The sequence below is a fragment of the Gallinula chloropus genome (genome assembly GCF_964237585.1).
Source record: "Gallinula chloropus genome assembly, chromosome: 18".
Lineage (NCBI taxonomy): Eukaryota > Metazoa > Chordata > Aves > Gruiformes > Rallidae > Gallinula > Gallinula chloropus.
The window spans coordinates 1,696,046-1,712,264 of record NC_140103.1 but is presented as its reverse complement, the minus strand read 5'-3'; the positions used below and the strand labels follow the sequence as shown (position 1 = coordinate 1,712,264).

At 41.3% G+C, this 16,219-nt stretch overlaps 1 protein-coding gene across 1 annotated transcript in view; it reads right to left on the bottom strand.

Moving 5' to 3' along the window:
* Positions 1–16,219, bottom strand: part of DENND1A (DENN domain containing 1A) — a gene marked incomplete at its 5' end in the record, with an annotated part of 188,530 nt that overhangs the window by 14,870 nt on the left and 157,441 nt on the right. Inside the window, one exon of the mRNA XM_084272711.1 lies at positions 2,980–3,039. Coding sequence (XP_084128837.1) covers positions 2,980–3,039 — 60 coding nt within the window. The remainder of the gene's footprint in view (positions 1–2,979; positions 3,040–16,219) is intronic.

Sequence of the window (16,219 nt, the reverse complement as noted above, 5' to 3'; positions counted from 1 at the left end):
AGGTCTTGAAGATCAGTCCCCACACAAGGCTGCTCCTCTCTTCAATAAGGGCGGCTTAAGAATGTGAATTTATGGCAGGAATGGAAGGATTAAGTTTGTGGCAACTTCAACTGAACTTGCAACGTGGTGAAACATGGGGAAAAGAACAACAGAGCTAATTAGACGAGCTGAGCTGTCAGAGTGCGGCTGAATGGCTCGGTGCCAACAAACAAAAGGAATGGGCTGGCAATCAGCAGGATCGATGAAGAATACTGCTTCATTAGGGTTGATAAAACAGAGAGAGAGAGAGCAAGAGAGAGCGAGTGCGTGCAAGAGAGGGGGGAGAGAGGCAAGAGGAACTGGGGGGAGAAGAGAGCGAGAAGGAGAAAGAGAGAAAGAGAGGAAGAAAGAAACCTGTTTAATTAAATCTGAGCTGGAAGATGATGTGTAAAGCTGGCTTGTCATCATGCTGTGAACACTTTCACCTTTTGGGTGGTACCCTGGGGGAGCGATGGTGATGAGGGAGAGAGATGAGAGTTTTGGATGACGCCAGGGGGCCACCAGCCCAGGAAAGCACAGGGTGACATGCTAAGTAGGATTCTGAGCATTGTTCATGGGGTCTGCAGGGAAAAGCCAGGAATCAAGCCAATTCCTTGCTGGATTTTGAGCCTTATGTAGCCAAATAGGCAAGGTTAAATGCTTATCAAATGCAAAAGTATGAACAAAATCCAATTACATGAGCACACAGCCAAAAAAAGGAAGGTAAACATCCAGTACAGAAGGGTTAAACGTGCTTATTACCATCCCCATCAACTTTATGCATAATTATTATATTTAAACTTTTTCTAATTGAATGAAGTTTCCAAACAGATTTCTATTAATTACAAGCAAGAACCCTCTCTCTTTCATACCACCACAACTCAATCCAAACCAGCAGAATGTCAGGAATGTATCTGTTCTGTTCTGCTCCCTTCACCCCACTTTGGTCTGTGGGTTTGGTTTTATTTTTAGTAATGACTCGTATTGTGAGGACAGGGCCCATGGATTTCTCCTCATAACAGACCCTAAAAACAGTAAGTATTTCTCAGGAATTCTGATATTATGTGGAGCTGGTTGGAAGCACAGAGGGATCTGATCTCCTCTTTCAGTACTTGCTGTAAAAGTCTTGGATAAATATCTTGCTGATACCCACCTCTAACGTACGCCAAGACTGAGAGAGGGAAAAAGCAGCCTGCACAAAGTATTATTTACACACACAAAAATGTTTTTCAACTATTAAAAGCCAAATAACAGTCCTGAACAACAACAAATTGATGTATATTTGGTACAAGCATATTTTTGGGAGTGATTATAATCATTTACATTTATCTTGAATTTCCTCTTGATGAATGAAGCATTTCTGTTCCACTTATTGACACAGCTAGATGAATGCAACAGGAGCTTTTGTTATTACATTTCCAACCTTTTATCAATCACATTGGGAGCAAAGACAGTCAACACAAGCACATTACAGCAAGGACTATTAATGCACTACAGCTGGGAGATTAAACAGTCTTAGCAAGACTTTGATGAAATAAATGACTCAATCTGAACAACACTGTTCAGCAACTTTTGTACAGAGGAATCACAAGGTGCCCTCATACACCTGCCAAACACGAGAGGGCTACGAAGCACGATGGGAACCCCCAGTGCCATGGGAAGTTTGTTCCTAGTGTAATGTGTCTGGGAAGGTCTCCCATACCAATTCCATTTAGGAGAACACATAAGCAAAGGCAATGCTACCTTCTAAACAGAGAGAACAGAAATCCGAGTGCAGGAATCCAGAAGAGTGACTCTGTTAAGCTAAACACCCAGAGTTAACGAGAGGGAGGGAAGGAAACACATGCCATTGAAATGTAACACAGGGACATGCACCACAGACCAAAAGTTATCACACACCCAAGTGCTCTTGTTAACCAGTTGCCTGCTCATCCCAAACAGGTTTTTAACAAGTTTTAGCAAGATTAGATTTGAAAACTTGCATCTCTCTTATGTACATATGTGTATGTATAAGGAAGCAAGAAGTAAGATGTATTTTCCCTTTGGGGGTATTATATTCATAAAGCCAAAGTCCTGAATAAAAAGCAGCATCTTCCAAGGCCATTTCAAAGCCCAACACCCCTTCTAAACTGACATCACTTTCCCGTACTACTGAAAAAGGAATATCACTGGTGCAGATCCAGCTCAGTCTCCAGTTTTAAAGCCATCTGGCATACTTAATTTATAACGACTGTCCTACAGTTCGTGTTCTGAATGAAGAACTGCTGAGATAAGGTATGCCTGCCTAATACAGTACAGGTTTGTTGCACTGAGAGTAATTTCCATGTAGTTCTTCTATGGAAGAGTCACTTCCTTCAGCCAACATGCTGTGCCTACATTTTTTATACTGTGTAATTACACAGAGTCCCAGCTTGCATTTTAAATGAACATAAAGTATATATGTATATCATCCATAATGTGGTACTAATGTTCTATGTACTAATATAGACTTTGCTTTCTTCATGTGTATTCACTCATCTATTCCATTGAGAAAAATTAAGCGTCCCAAATTAATTTAAAGCATAACTTGCAGGGAATAAACACTTTCTCTTCAGCCCTCTGCTTCCTTTGGTATTGGAGTTTAGTGCAAGTCTTCAAAAGCTCACTGGCTAAAAACTTACCAGCCTAGACAGACTTTTTGTTTAAGGAATCACCGCAAAAGTAAAAACAAACGTTGCAACAGCAGCATCAGTTACCTGCAGAACTGACTGAAAGCTGCAGGACTCGTCAAAGAAAAGCAGAACAAATGCAGGTCCCAGGGCTGTGCCGCAGCAGAGAAGAAGGGAGTTTAGGAGCATAATTCACACATGGCTTGTTTGCAAAGTTTGACAATCCAAACTACCGAGGTTTAGTAATGCTACTAAGAGCGTAATTCAGGCAGGGTTAAGCTGTGGCAGTGAAACAAAACTACCAGCTACTCACGGGCCTAGATGAGCGTTGTATCTTTGGAGGCGGTGGCCGAGGCGGACGGAGTCTTTGCTGCTGTATCAAAGTGGAAACTAAATTAAATAGTCACCTACATGAAAGCACCTCTGATTTTGTGACAAAAGCAGTACGAGTGGCTGACAACACGTGGTTACCTTATCATCATACTCACCTCACAAAAGGGTTTGTTTTTTTTTCAGAACAGTGAAAAATCTCATCCCCTACAAAGTGCCACAACAGCAAAGGCAGCTCTACCTGCCTGCTGATGAAGGCTTAACATAGCTTGTGTTAACCCAAAGGCAGCACCAGCAGCACTCCAGACAGATCTTCCAACATTTACTGAGACAATGAAGAGGCTCAAGGTGGATGCCTGGACCCCCACTCCAAGAGAACTGGACACATTCATGCAAATGGAAAGAATCCTGCAAAGCAGGGTATTAAAAAAGCCTTCACTAAGATCTTAAGAATTATTTCAGTCTGGTAAAGGTCTCAAACCAGCAAAGACCTCTAAGAGCATGGGAAAAACCCTAGGTCAATTATTAAACCTTTCACACACTTAAAGATGAGCACATGTTTAGATACTGTACTGGAGCAAGGTTTAAACGCGTTGCCTGGAGCAAAGCGTATACTGTCATTGTAAAGAAAAGGAAAGCCCCATCGCCAGCAGTTCTAATGAAGCCAGAGCAGTGCACTGAGAGGCCTATTTCGGTCTCTCGTTTTTTAAATTAGCAGTTGGCCAACTCATTGCTTTGTAACAGCACTGGAGCCATTCCAATCCAGTTGCTTTCGACTGAGCCAGCAGCATGACTCCCCTCACACAGATGGCACCTTAAGGTATAGTCTGTTAGACAAGGAATCCACTGACAATTAATGAGATTTTAAATAAAACCATCCTAAAGTACAACTTCGATTCTGTTCTCAATATCAAAGTACTGCCCTTTCTGTGGCAGTTTGTGCACACGTATTAGCACTGCAAAGAGGAGGAGAGCCCTTGGCGAGGAGTACCCGGGAACGGCTGACGATAGGCTGCATCGCTGCCTTCCACCACTGCCTGCCACAGACAGAATGCCTCGGTTGTAGAGAAAGAAAAGGAGCTGGCACTGGGAGGCAGCTCCTTCAGACAGGAAAAGCAAGCTTACACAGATTACTGTATTCCTCTCCCCAAAATATTCCAGATTCATACCTCAGCAGTTTCTAACTTCTTACTAGCAGACTCTTTATTCTAGATGGACAGACATCCTCTCTCAGCTACCTTTGCACTGTGTAATAGTGGAATTCCAGCCTACCTTTTTCCACACCATTTTCATTCTGTTCTTGCCTCTCTCTCTTCAGACTTTTCTTTCAAATTTCCCATTAAATGACATTTTATCATCCACTGGTTCCTTTCTCCTTCCCCGTGCTGTCAATGAAGGAGTGCCAGACTGCACACATGTACTTGGCTCAGCTTTTTGGGTGGGTGAAGGGAAAAAAAAAAAGGACACTTGGGATGGAGAGCTGAGGCCAGAATTATTCTATGCAATAGCTTCCCTCTGTATTTTCCAAGAAAGCAAGTATGAAAACAAAGAGAACAAAGACAGACATGACAGGGTGGTGAGCTGAGGTGGCTGCCATTAGCCCTCCTGAACTGTTTCCCTTCTGTACCTTCTATTACTCAATTCCGTCACAGAAGTTGAGTTATGCTGCTATGTATCTTCCCATCTTATCTGCTCAGGCAGAGAGCACAATCTTAAAATATATTTAACTTCTGTTATGTGACATAGCATACTTATTTGCCATTATGTTTCAGAAGCATAATGGAACAGCTGAAAAATCAGAAATTTGCACTTTTCTAGTTACTTAGAAGACATTCTCTTACTACCTAACAACTTAGGAAAAGTATTTGATGATGTAGAAAAACAAGATGCAGTTATTATTCATTTCTTTTTTTTCAAATTTTTATGCCTCCTGCATATCTATTTCCCTTTGTTATTTCTTCTCTTTTACTTATCTAGAAATCATGAACACTTCTACATTAGAAAATTTGCAGGCACATTATTTAGGTAGGAAATTTAAGTATTTTCCTAAAGCCATGGCTAGCAGTGTCTTGAGTGCTATTTATTTTCCATTCCTATTTTAATTATGGACAACTATGTTTTCATTGATACAAGAATTACAAGGTGTTACTTATGTTGATATTATAATTCCTTCAGTATTAGTTAATATCACTGAACATTTCTTTGGTTTCAAACACTGTATTACAGCCCTGGAACTTCTTTGATTTGGGAATTAGCTTTACTTTCTATAGCAAAAGCTGGGATGATTTTCCAGTGAGTGCTGCAAGACTGTAGCATCCCCAGCGTTAGCTGATGAACCAACGATGGTATTATTAAAGCATCTGAAAAAAGTGGGACAAAGACAGGCCCTTCAAGAGCAAGACAGACAGACAACACAGGATAGATGACAGCTGAGGATTACCTCCTGGAGACCCAGTTGATATATTGATTATAGTCACTGTGAGGACATGTACAACTGAACTGTACTTAGCCACCCACATGCTTGCTGGAGGAAGGATATTGTTCTGCAGCAGGGTTTGTTAATTATCTGCCACATCGCTGCTTGATTAGACAATGGCAATAAAATCAAGTGTTAAGTATTTGGAGGTATCTGAAAACTATGCTTTGTGTTACAAGTGTCACCAATATTGTTACTCTCTTCAGCTGAAGTACTGATGTGAACTGAAGAGTATCTGTACACAAGAGTCAGAGAGTACACAGAAGAGTAAGAGCATTAGATATTCCAGTACGATGTGGAGGAGTTTAACAGGACTACCAATGCATTACATACCCTTTGCCCATAGCCAAACCACACATAGCACTAACATTTTACTCCTGTTAGTCCTAATTGACCAACAATTAAAAGTCAGACTTCAAAACATCATGATGTTGGTCTAGAACTCAAAACTATATTTACTTATTTCTTTCCTTTTGGTGTCTAAGTAATAAGCATAAGCCCGTATTACTTTCAATTTTTCTCTCATTTCAAGAGGGTCAAAACCTCTCTTCTTTAATATGAGCTGTGAGTCTCATTTAATTACTCAATCCAAAACCAAGGACTACTGAACACAGAATTTCCCAGGTTTTATGACATACAGATCAGTTACCTACACTCACTGGAGTTACCTCAGCTTCGACCATATTTGGGGATTGTGAAGTGATAGAGATTTAAAAAAACCCCAGTATTTCTTTACTTAATTATATGCCATTCAGATAGACTTCTTAAGTACAATATAAAATCATAAACTGAAGTATGATGTCATATCTGCAGTCATCTTTTCCCAGCATTCTCCTCCTTTTAACTAAGCTTTCTATTGGTATCAGCATTGATTCATCTTGCTGCTCTTCCAAATACACCCTTCTCTTGACTGAACTTTCCTCTACTCTGACTGAAGTTATCACATGACAGATCAATGCCATACAGACTGACATCTTGAATGCCAGGTGGAATTCAGTCCAGCCATAATTTACTGATAAATCCATAGCTTTGAAGAGTCATAATTAAACTCTTTATGGAGCTACCCTAAAAAAATATATATAAAATCATCACTCAAATTCATGACCTTGCTGCAAGATTTGCCAGTGAGAGAAAGGATGGACAGCTGCTTTTTCACTGTCATCTGTGGCATGAGCATCTTGGGAAGCTTTCCTCAGACAGATGTTGTTAAAATTCTGCATCTCTCTACTGAAACGTTTCTTGTCTCTCCTCTGGAACAGCTGGCACCTTTCTCTACAAGCGGCAAGACACACAAGACACACACTGCACAAGGTGAGTCTATACAAGAGGCAGCACTGATATGCTTCAGCAAGAGCTTCAGTTGGGTCCCTTTTGGTCAAGGTTCTCTAATGCAGGATTCAGGTGGAGAAGGAAGGAAGGAAAGAGAAAGAACAGGAAGAAGTTTTTCTTTCTCTAAATCATAGGAAGATTTCAGGCACAGTGCTCTAAGCTTGCCCAAGGATAGAACAAGCACGTGCTAGGGCACATTTTGTGTATCATTTTAGTGGTAAGTGAAAATTAAAATTACCTTAAATATTTGCATATAAGCCAGGAGTTTTAAGATGAAATGCAAATTTAAGAGAGAAGACAACAGGACTTTCAGGCAAATAAGCAAACCACCACACAAAAACTATCTGAAGAGAACAGTTTCACAGACCTGTGGTTTAGCCCCAGCCAGCAGCTCAGCACCCCAAGGCCCTTTGCTTCCCCCCCCATTCCACTGGTGGAATAAAGACAGTTTACTAGGACAGCAAAATAAGAGGAAAATAACAACAACAATATTTACAGAAGAATATCTGAAGTGGCTGATACACCATGGAATTCACTGCCCAGAATCTGATGCCCACCCATCCCCAAGCATCGACCCTTCCTCTACCAGCTCCCCACCCTTATATACTGAGTATGATGCCTTATGGGATGGAATATCCCTTTGGTCAGTTTGGGTCAGCTGTCCTGGCCATATCCCCTCCCAGCTTCTTGTGCAAATTAACTTTATCCCAGCCAAAACCCAGGACAGGCACAGAAAAGATCTGGCAAAGGGCAGTGAGGAGTAACGACGTGGAGGTCCACCAGGAGAGAACAGTTATTTGCCCTTGGCCAGAGCTTCATTACTAATGTTGATGACAGCCCATCTGTCACTAGAATGGGCTAAGCAAGTGCATTTGAACTATATGAAGACCAGATTTACTGGAGAAGCCACTGATTTAAAGTTAATTTGTTAATGCAGCAAACCACATTGTTTCCGAAAGGTCAGTAGGGGAAGCTGTGTTGGAATATCAACTTAATTACCTGTGCTGTAAGGATGAATGGGTACAAAACAGTATAGGCTGCATTGCTAAAAGCTGCTAAATTGCTATTCTAGGTATGTTCCTAAAGGTATGTATGATAGTTGTTCTATGAAGTGGAGAACTGTCTAAATTACCACTTTCTTACCAATAGCTGTTTACCAGAATACCCTTTTGCTCTAGATATTTTCTTAATTGTCTTGGTCCCAATACTTCTGAAGTAACAAGACAGAAAATTTGGAGAAAGCCAATTTTATAAATGCAGATCTGGCATTGTTTTAGTAATTATCAGACAAGTGATTTTAAGCTATGATATACTGGAGGGAGAAAAAAATTCTTACATTTACTTTTACACTGTAAAACTACTATTTAAAACTATAGATCCCACATCTGATAAAGTAGCTATTATATATCCACGGAACTTTCACAATACAGCTATTTAGGGGTTTTATACTGGAGAAAACATTACAAAAAGATCATTTTTGGTCGGCGAGGTAACAGCTTGTGAGCAGAATATTATCTCAAACTAATTGTGGATGCCTGCTGAGATATTTTTTTTAAAGTGGTATTCAAAACAGAGCTTTTATAAGTAAATTAGAGGTGCTATTTCATACGCAGCAATGAGCACAACTAGAAAAAATGCATAAAGGAAACGCAACTAGATGAAAACTGGTTTGTCAGAACGTACAGAAAGAAGTGTTTCTCTTTCTCAATTAGTAGCGAGGGGTGTTTCTGCTAATTTCCAAAGCAAAACTTGTCTATGTGAATATCTTCCTTTCTTTCAGAAAGTCAGGACTGGTTTCAAAACTGTTAATACGTTATAAAGACAACCAGACACGGGAGAGGGATGCACTGCCCTGAACGTACCCATGCTCAGACACATCACGCTGCAGAAGCTCTGAAGTGCTGACTTTGGGCAAATATGCTGGACCTCAATTAAAAAAAAATAACAACTCTGAAAAATGTATGGTACCTAAAAAGATTCAGTACAGAAAGCAGATGGAATCTATGAGGCAGCTGTTTTATTATCCATCCAGATCCCTGCACAGTGCGTACACTACTTTTTACATACTCCCATATGTACAGCTCACAAACTGGGATGACAAGAACAGTGTATGCTTTACAGCATATATTTTTAATTTACACTCTGAAATACCTCAACAGAAATCTGCTGGGTCCTGTGATAAAAATAATCTCTATGCTTTAAGGGATGCCTTATTCTTCAAGCCATATTTGGAGATTGGGGAGGTAGAATGAATCCAGCAAAAATGCAGTAATGCCTAGAGGTGTGCCAAGAATTTATGAAAGGGGCAGAGACTGTTATAACTAAACCCTCTGATGAGTTTAATGAGAAAAGCAAAGAGTAGTGGCTTACCTTTCTAGCCAGAAATCTTCTGTTACATAATAGAGAAGTAGCCAGTAAGAGAAGGAAATGAAAGGTACATGCCTATAAGCTCCTGTCCCTAACACTGAATAAGGATCTTTATTTTAGGCATCTGAGTCATATCTGATGCTGTGGGATACTGCTAAAGATGTAAAGGTCCATCCCAAAAAGCCACTGAGAAGGTAAACTCACTCTTTACTAAAGGAGAAGAAAGGGGGTTTCTGAAAGTCTACCTTTGCTTCCTCTCTCTCCTGGCTGAGACAAACTCTGTCCTTCTGAATGAAGGGTAAAAAACATCCTTGTTTGGTGCATCTAGACACAGAGCCCTGATAACTCATCATTTGGCAGCGTTGATAATGTCCATCTATTAATCTCATGCTGTGCAAACTATGCCAGAACAGCTATTTTGAAAATATTAAATATTATAACATAAAATATACCACAGTTTGCTTTAAATCTAGCAGGGTACTAACCAGATGCAGATCTCTCCTGAAACCAAGACTGAAAGCAGGAGCATGATATCAGGATCATGTCTATCTTGCCCAGTTAAAAGGTTCCACCAGGGTGAAGCAAACAGGCCTCTCAACTACACCTTCTAATTTGCTTTGTATGGAAGAGTGCCAGGGTCAGAAAATCCTAAAGCCACAGGTTACACTGCTGTGGGTGATTATTGCTTACAACTGATGCTGTTCTAAAAACACATGGCTTAAATAATAACCCCCTTGGCTGTAGAACAGAATGGTATTTTATTTCTTTTGTCTGCACTTACAGAAGAAAGGAAGAATTTTGAGAATTAGGGGGATATGTTTCTCTGTGTCTGAGCAGACAGACATATTCAGGCCATGCCCCAAAGTACCATGTGTTCTTATACGATGGTGATGGGAGGAATATTCTGTAGTAGTGGTTAACTTGTAATGGTATCCATGGCTTAAAGACCTGTCAAGACTTCAGATTGCTTCCTAGCTAAAGTGACAGCAAAGTTCATACACTACGCAAACAAGCAGCACAAAACCCACAAAAGATGGTATTAATACAATTTGAGACTGTGACCACTTAGTTCTTCTATTTCACTTTTTATCTGCTGTGCAGTTGAAAATAAACCCTGACCTCCTCCCATCTATATATGCACTCAGCTCTTCTGAAACACTGCAAAAAACCCCCAAACTATTAAACTGATATTATTCAGCACTTTGCAGTTTGAAGACTCCTGACATTTTCCAAAGGAGATGACTGTCAACAGCCTCTTATTTACCTGGCACAGATCCCAGGTGCCTGCAAACCACAGTTTGAAAACCACTGTGACTTAAGTTATATGTAGTAGGTAGCTCTTCCCACAGGAAAGGGATGCCTGCAGAATACAAAATATTTAATTCAATCCAGAGTCTTTCTGGTTCCAAAAAGCCTCAAACATTTTGCTTCCTACGTTGTTTATATGTGGTGAGGCCTTAGATGACTCTAAGGCTCACCCTGCAGATGGCTAACAGCACGAGGCAGGAGCATGGCAGTGTTCTTCTACTGCAGCTTCTAATGTCTCTGTTCTGTGGTGCTGGGACATGAGCGCTCCTTGCTGCCCCTTCCTTCGGCAGCTGGCTTCAACAATCAATGTTGTTTGGGTAAGGGGGTGCTTTGCTACGATTCCCCAGCTGAAATGTGTGCACCATTCTTTTGACTGAGAATATACCAGAGAAAAACCAAAGAGAATTCTACTGACAGAAAGGACTTGTAAGTAACTTTGAGATCCCCACTTTTACACCACCCACTGCAGCCCACTCTACCTGCTCCCCTTGGCCCTTAGGGTAACCACTGGTGACTTAGTACCAGGTTTTGTTATTTCTTTGATGTTTTGTCAAATATCATATATACCTGTTGCACCAGGTATTTTTCTGGACGCTGCTATGGCAGCAGAATCCCACACTGACTACATCCATGCCTCAATCCTAGATGGGTAACTCGGTGAACACACAGTTATGTTCATGGTCCATGTCTCACACACAGAAAATAACACACCCCATGGACTCTACACTGTAGGTATGCCTTAGCCTGAATGGAGCATAACTTACAGAAAGAGGAAAGTTATGTTACTACATGATGAAAGGAGCATGACAGAAAACTCCCTTAACTCATTGAACCATGCCCTTTCTGAGTTACTGGCAAAACAGCAAGGACGTTTTCACAGAACTACTTACAGAGGTACAACAGGGACGGGTTTGAGACAGAATCTCAGTGAGATGATGTTCAAATTTCCAAAGGAGTTCTACCAAAATGAGGTACATTTGGCAGTGGCCTGTTTTCATTCTGCCTGATTCTCAACATACATGGATGGAGAGACATGTTGCAAAAAATCCCAGACCCCAGGAATATATTTATCCCCATGTGTTAAAGTCTATCCATCTACTATCTCAGCAGAGTTTAAAATCACAGCTAATAGGTTAACAACTGTTTTTCTTCTGCTTCAAATGAAGAATATCAGAAAGCTGGGGGAATATTCGGCTTCCCAATTTGTACTGACTGCTCACTGCTACCTGCAATGTCTGTTTGACAGGACTGACATTTTGTACTGCTGTGAGATGGGAAAACGTGTGACATTTTTATTCATGGTGGCGTACGCCCTTGTAATGATCAGCCCTGGTCGATGTGCTTACTGCAGCAGCCCCGAGCCCTCGGAGAACAAACAAGAACCGAAGGTGCCAGCAGTTCGGCTGCCTTATTAAACACCACCAGGATTCTAACGAAGAGCAACTGCTGGAAAATCTCACTGTCAAATCCTCAAGGACATTGTCAACATGGAACTAACTACATATATTTTTCATTTAAAATACCGGAAAATCCAGCAATGTAATATTTTATATATATATAAATAAAAGGCACATTATTTTGTGTGTGTTTTCTTTTTTAACTGGTCATTTTGTCAGCTTTACGTTGGACTTTCTGTGGGCCTGATACCAGAATTCAAATCAAGGAGATCATGCAACCCGCATGATTTAGAACACTGGAAAATGGACATATCCCTTATTATCTCTTAACAGCTATTCCTCTCTAGCAAGCAGAAAAAATATTTTCTACTTGTGCAGGAAAAAAAAAAAGAGATGGTCTTTCATTTAAGGAGTTCTATAAACAGCAAGGACTATCTGCTTCGCTCAGCTTCATCATTGGCGGAGGAAGTCTGCATAATTAGGGGGATACTCCTCCACACAACCACCCAAAAGCACACGGCTCCTCTATGTCGCATGGCACTCTGCAACTGTATTACTTGGTGTTAATCAGCCCAGTTCTGAAGGGCAAATCCAAAAAATGCCTGGCCAAACAAGCCATCTCGGTGGGGTGAGCAGTGAGAAGAATTATACGTTTCAGATATTCTCTCCCTTTAATCTTTTAGTTTAATCCAGGGGCCCAGAGGTCAATTCAGACAGTTCTGGCCTAACTGCACGTATCAACTTCACAAGTGATACCTAAGAAGCTTCTGGATGCTGATCTACATTGATAGACTCAGCAAGTCACCCGTAAGACCCTCCGAGCTTTTCTCAGGTTGTCAATCTAGGTGATTTGGTTAGCTTTGCATGTACTGATGTATTTATTTTATATGTATGTATTATTTATAAAGTGCAATTCTTCTTCCACATGCCAGCAGTGATGGACCGAGATATTCGCTACAAGATATTTACGGGTTCCTCAACATAACTAACAAGGAAATTCTACAGGCATGATACAGCTGCTACTGCTTGTCACAGAGCCCTGGGAGGTCAGCTCAACCACACGTATTCTCTCCAAGCGTTATGGCAGCTGACTTGCATGTACGCGGGGCTGTAAATTTATTCTGAACAACCCTGCGTAAGAAGCACCTGAAATGCCAAGACAACTGGAAAACACAAAAACCATAGTCCAGAATGTGTTTTGTTATTTTGAAGAATGAACACATCTGCTGAAGGCAGGACAGCAGCCACACAGTTACCTCAAAGCACAAATTCCTCCATAGCATGAGCTACATGCTTGCTACGTTGCTGTAGTAGCTGAAGAAGACACAGCTGGCTGGTTGCTCATTAGAAAATACTGGCAAGTGAGTGCACGAGAGGCAGTAACCTTTGGGTGTGCTCTGCAGGTGGTGCACATCTTCCTAAAGAGAGCACCAGGTCTCGTCAAATATTTACACGCATGACAAGAGTGCAAGCCTTTTAGTAGGACAACTCCTATCCCACTGAGTGCCAGTTCTGCAAATCTTGCACACCACAAAGCAGAATAGCAATTGAATGAATTATTTTCTTGTCCATTGACATTGCTTTTACTCCCCTAAGGAAACTGTCCCCTTAGACCCTGATGGGACAGTTGAGTAGTCTCAAGCAGACTTTTGTGCTTCTGGGCCAACACATCTGCCTCTCTTGCAAGGTGACTTTTACTGAACAACAGTGAATTCCTTTCTGAAAGGGGAAAAAAAAAGGATGAGAATAAATAAAGGTAGGAAATAGGCTTTCTGAAGACAAAATAATTTTAAAGAAACCTAGGCTTCTACTTTTGCTACATGCACAAAGAATCAAATGGAAAGAGGGAGGGAATTCCACGTGGCTCAGCAGAAAGGAACAGGAAGCCCATGTTGCTCACCAGTGAAGAAGGGTGGAATAGAAGCTCATTTTCTTAATGAAGGTATCTCTATTGTCTGAACAGTTCAAAGGGGCAAGAACAGGAGGCTGGCTTTGCAACCATAGCATACAGTTGCATGATATATTAGAAAATGAACTTGTTTTCCCCTTTCCCCTTTGGTTTCTACATCAGTGCCACACAATGCCTGCTGCGATCCTGGGGAATCTGCTATTGTTCCAATGCACGTGGGTGTGAAGGGAGTCACAGGGTCTGGCAAAGGAGCCTTCCTCCCTTCCCTACTTCATCTCTTTTACCCTGGAGATAATCCCTCCCTCTGCTGCCTCTGGCCTCAGCGATCCAGTTTTGCATTTCTGGAATGTAGCTGGCTAGTTTCCTCCCCACCTTCCCCCTGACCTCTTAATGCCACTTAATCTTCTTGAAGAAGAAACCTGCCCCACAAAGCAGAGCTGTTTGCTCTGCATGTCTCAGTGCAGATCATCAGCGGGAAAAATGAACGTTTTCGTTCAGAGCAAATGCCCAAACAGCAAGTAAGTCGTGAAAGTTTAACAACTGTAAGAATCAGCCGGGAAGAGAACTTGGACAAGTCTTTTCACAGTCAGATAAGCTGCTTTAGTACATGAATGTATTTCCCATTTTTTTCCCAGTTATTCCCACTAGCTTCCAGAACACTAATTCTCCCTAGTTTGCATCCAGAATGGAACATGATTGAACCTCTACGGTAAGGACTTACTTGGAAGAGTGTTTTGTATTTTATTAAGCTTTATTAACCTTTTGGTACTTAAACAGAATGAAATATTGTATATTTTGGTAAATAAAACAAACCACAGAAAGATAAACACACCTAAGCTGACAAAAGACATTCTAGTTATGATAGAAACAAGTAGAGAGCTCAACATAGCTGCCAGTGTAACCTGCTAATGAAATGGTACCCTTCCCAACAAATGATGTTTCTGGCAGCTTATAATTTGTTGTTTTAATTGTACTAGATCAGTTGTACTTCTGGCTGTGTAAAAGTTCCAGAAAAAGAACCTTCCTCAGCATAGGTTTGGTTCTGAAGCCTCTGGGCTGAGCCTCTTGTGCTTACACCACCTCTCAAAGCCTGATGGGAAGACTGGGCACAAGTATTCATCCTGTGGGAACAAGGTGGCTCTCGCAGCAGCACTCAGTGCAACGTGCCAGAGGAACAGCGTGAAGGCTCAATTGGGGTGGAAGGGTGGGAAGCAGTGTGGATAGAAGCAGAAGCTTCATTAGGAGAAAGACGTGTTAAAAACAAGTGTATTTTTGGAAAATGAAATGTTCCCTTTACTCCCCAAGATGAGAGCTGCAACTCTGCCAAACGTCGAGTGCTGTGTTTGCCCGTGTGACACCCACTGCACAACGGAACGGGTTCCAATGGGGTTGGATGAACACAGCCGGGACACGCAACTGTGGTACTTCAGGGGACCCGTCAATGTGTCCACTCATCTAAGCTCAAAAGCCTTTTTAGGCACACAGCATTTCTTTCCCTGGATGTGGTACACAGACACTGTAGGTGTTTATCATAGCCACAGCTCGTGTACTAGTGGCCTAACAGTTAAACTCTGTCCTCTGGAGGGAAAAGGCTTCTAAAATATCAGATTCGGATATTAATGTACCTTTCTCCCTTAGCAAAATCATCAATTTAGACACTATACAGTGGTTTTGGTTTGTTTCTTTTGCTTTAGATAATGCAAAAAAATACCCATAAGAGAACTGAGAAAGCCTGCTGCTCATTAAAAACTCAGCAAGATATTTTGGAGAGCTGCTTGTGTCACGTGAACCAGCTAGCTATACAATCACCATCATTAAGGAGATGCCTGCATTTCCCAGACTTTTTGCTTTTTAGCTGTAACATACATAGCATGGATAAATATCACTTTCCCAAATACTTATAAATTGTCATGTTTGTTTAGGATGTAGAGATATTATGAACTCCTCGAGCAGCACCCTTCCAAAATCAGACAAACCTGAACTGCAACACAGATCAATCAGTTAACGAAAGTCACAAAGCAGAAGGGACCTCGGGCTCCCTAACACTATGCTCTGTGCAGCATCCCTCTCGCTGCAGCTCGCCACCAGCAACCGCTCAGCGATGGAAGCCAAAATTTTTAGCAGGAACACACAACTCAAGCACTGCTAATGCACGCTCCAAATGTGAAAATATACTACAAAAAAGGTCTGTATGCAGTCATTCTTCCTTATTTTGCACATAAAATGACAAGGCTTATGAATAATCAAAAGAACTAAAATTTCTGCAGCCATTAGGTGAAAATGAACATTATTAAAATAACCCAAAACAAACAAAAAAACCCCAAAACAACACCCAAACACCACCCCTGCCCCTTCCCCCCAGTCAGCCCAAACCACATCTGGTATCACAACAGATCGAAATGTTTGAAGCTGTGGGCCCTGTCCGAGCAGCCTGTAG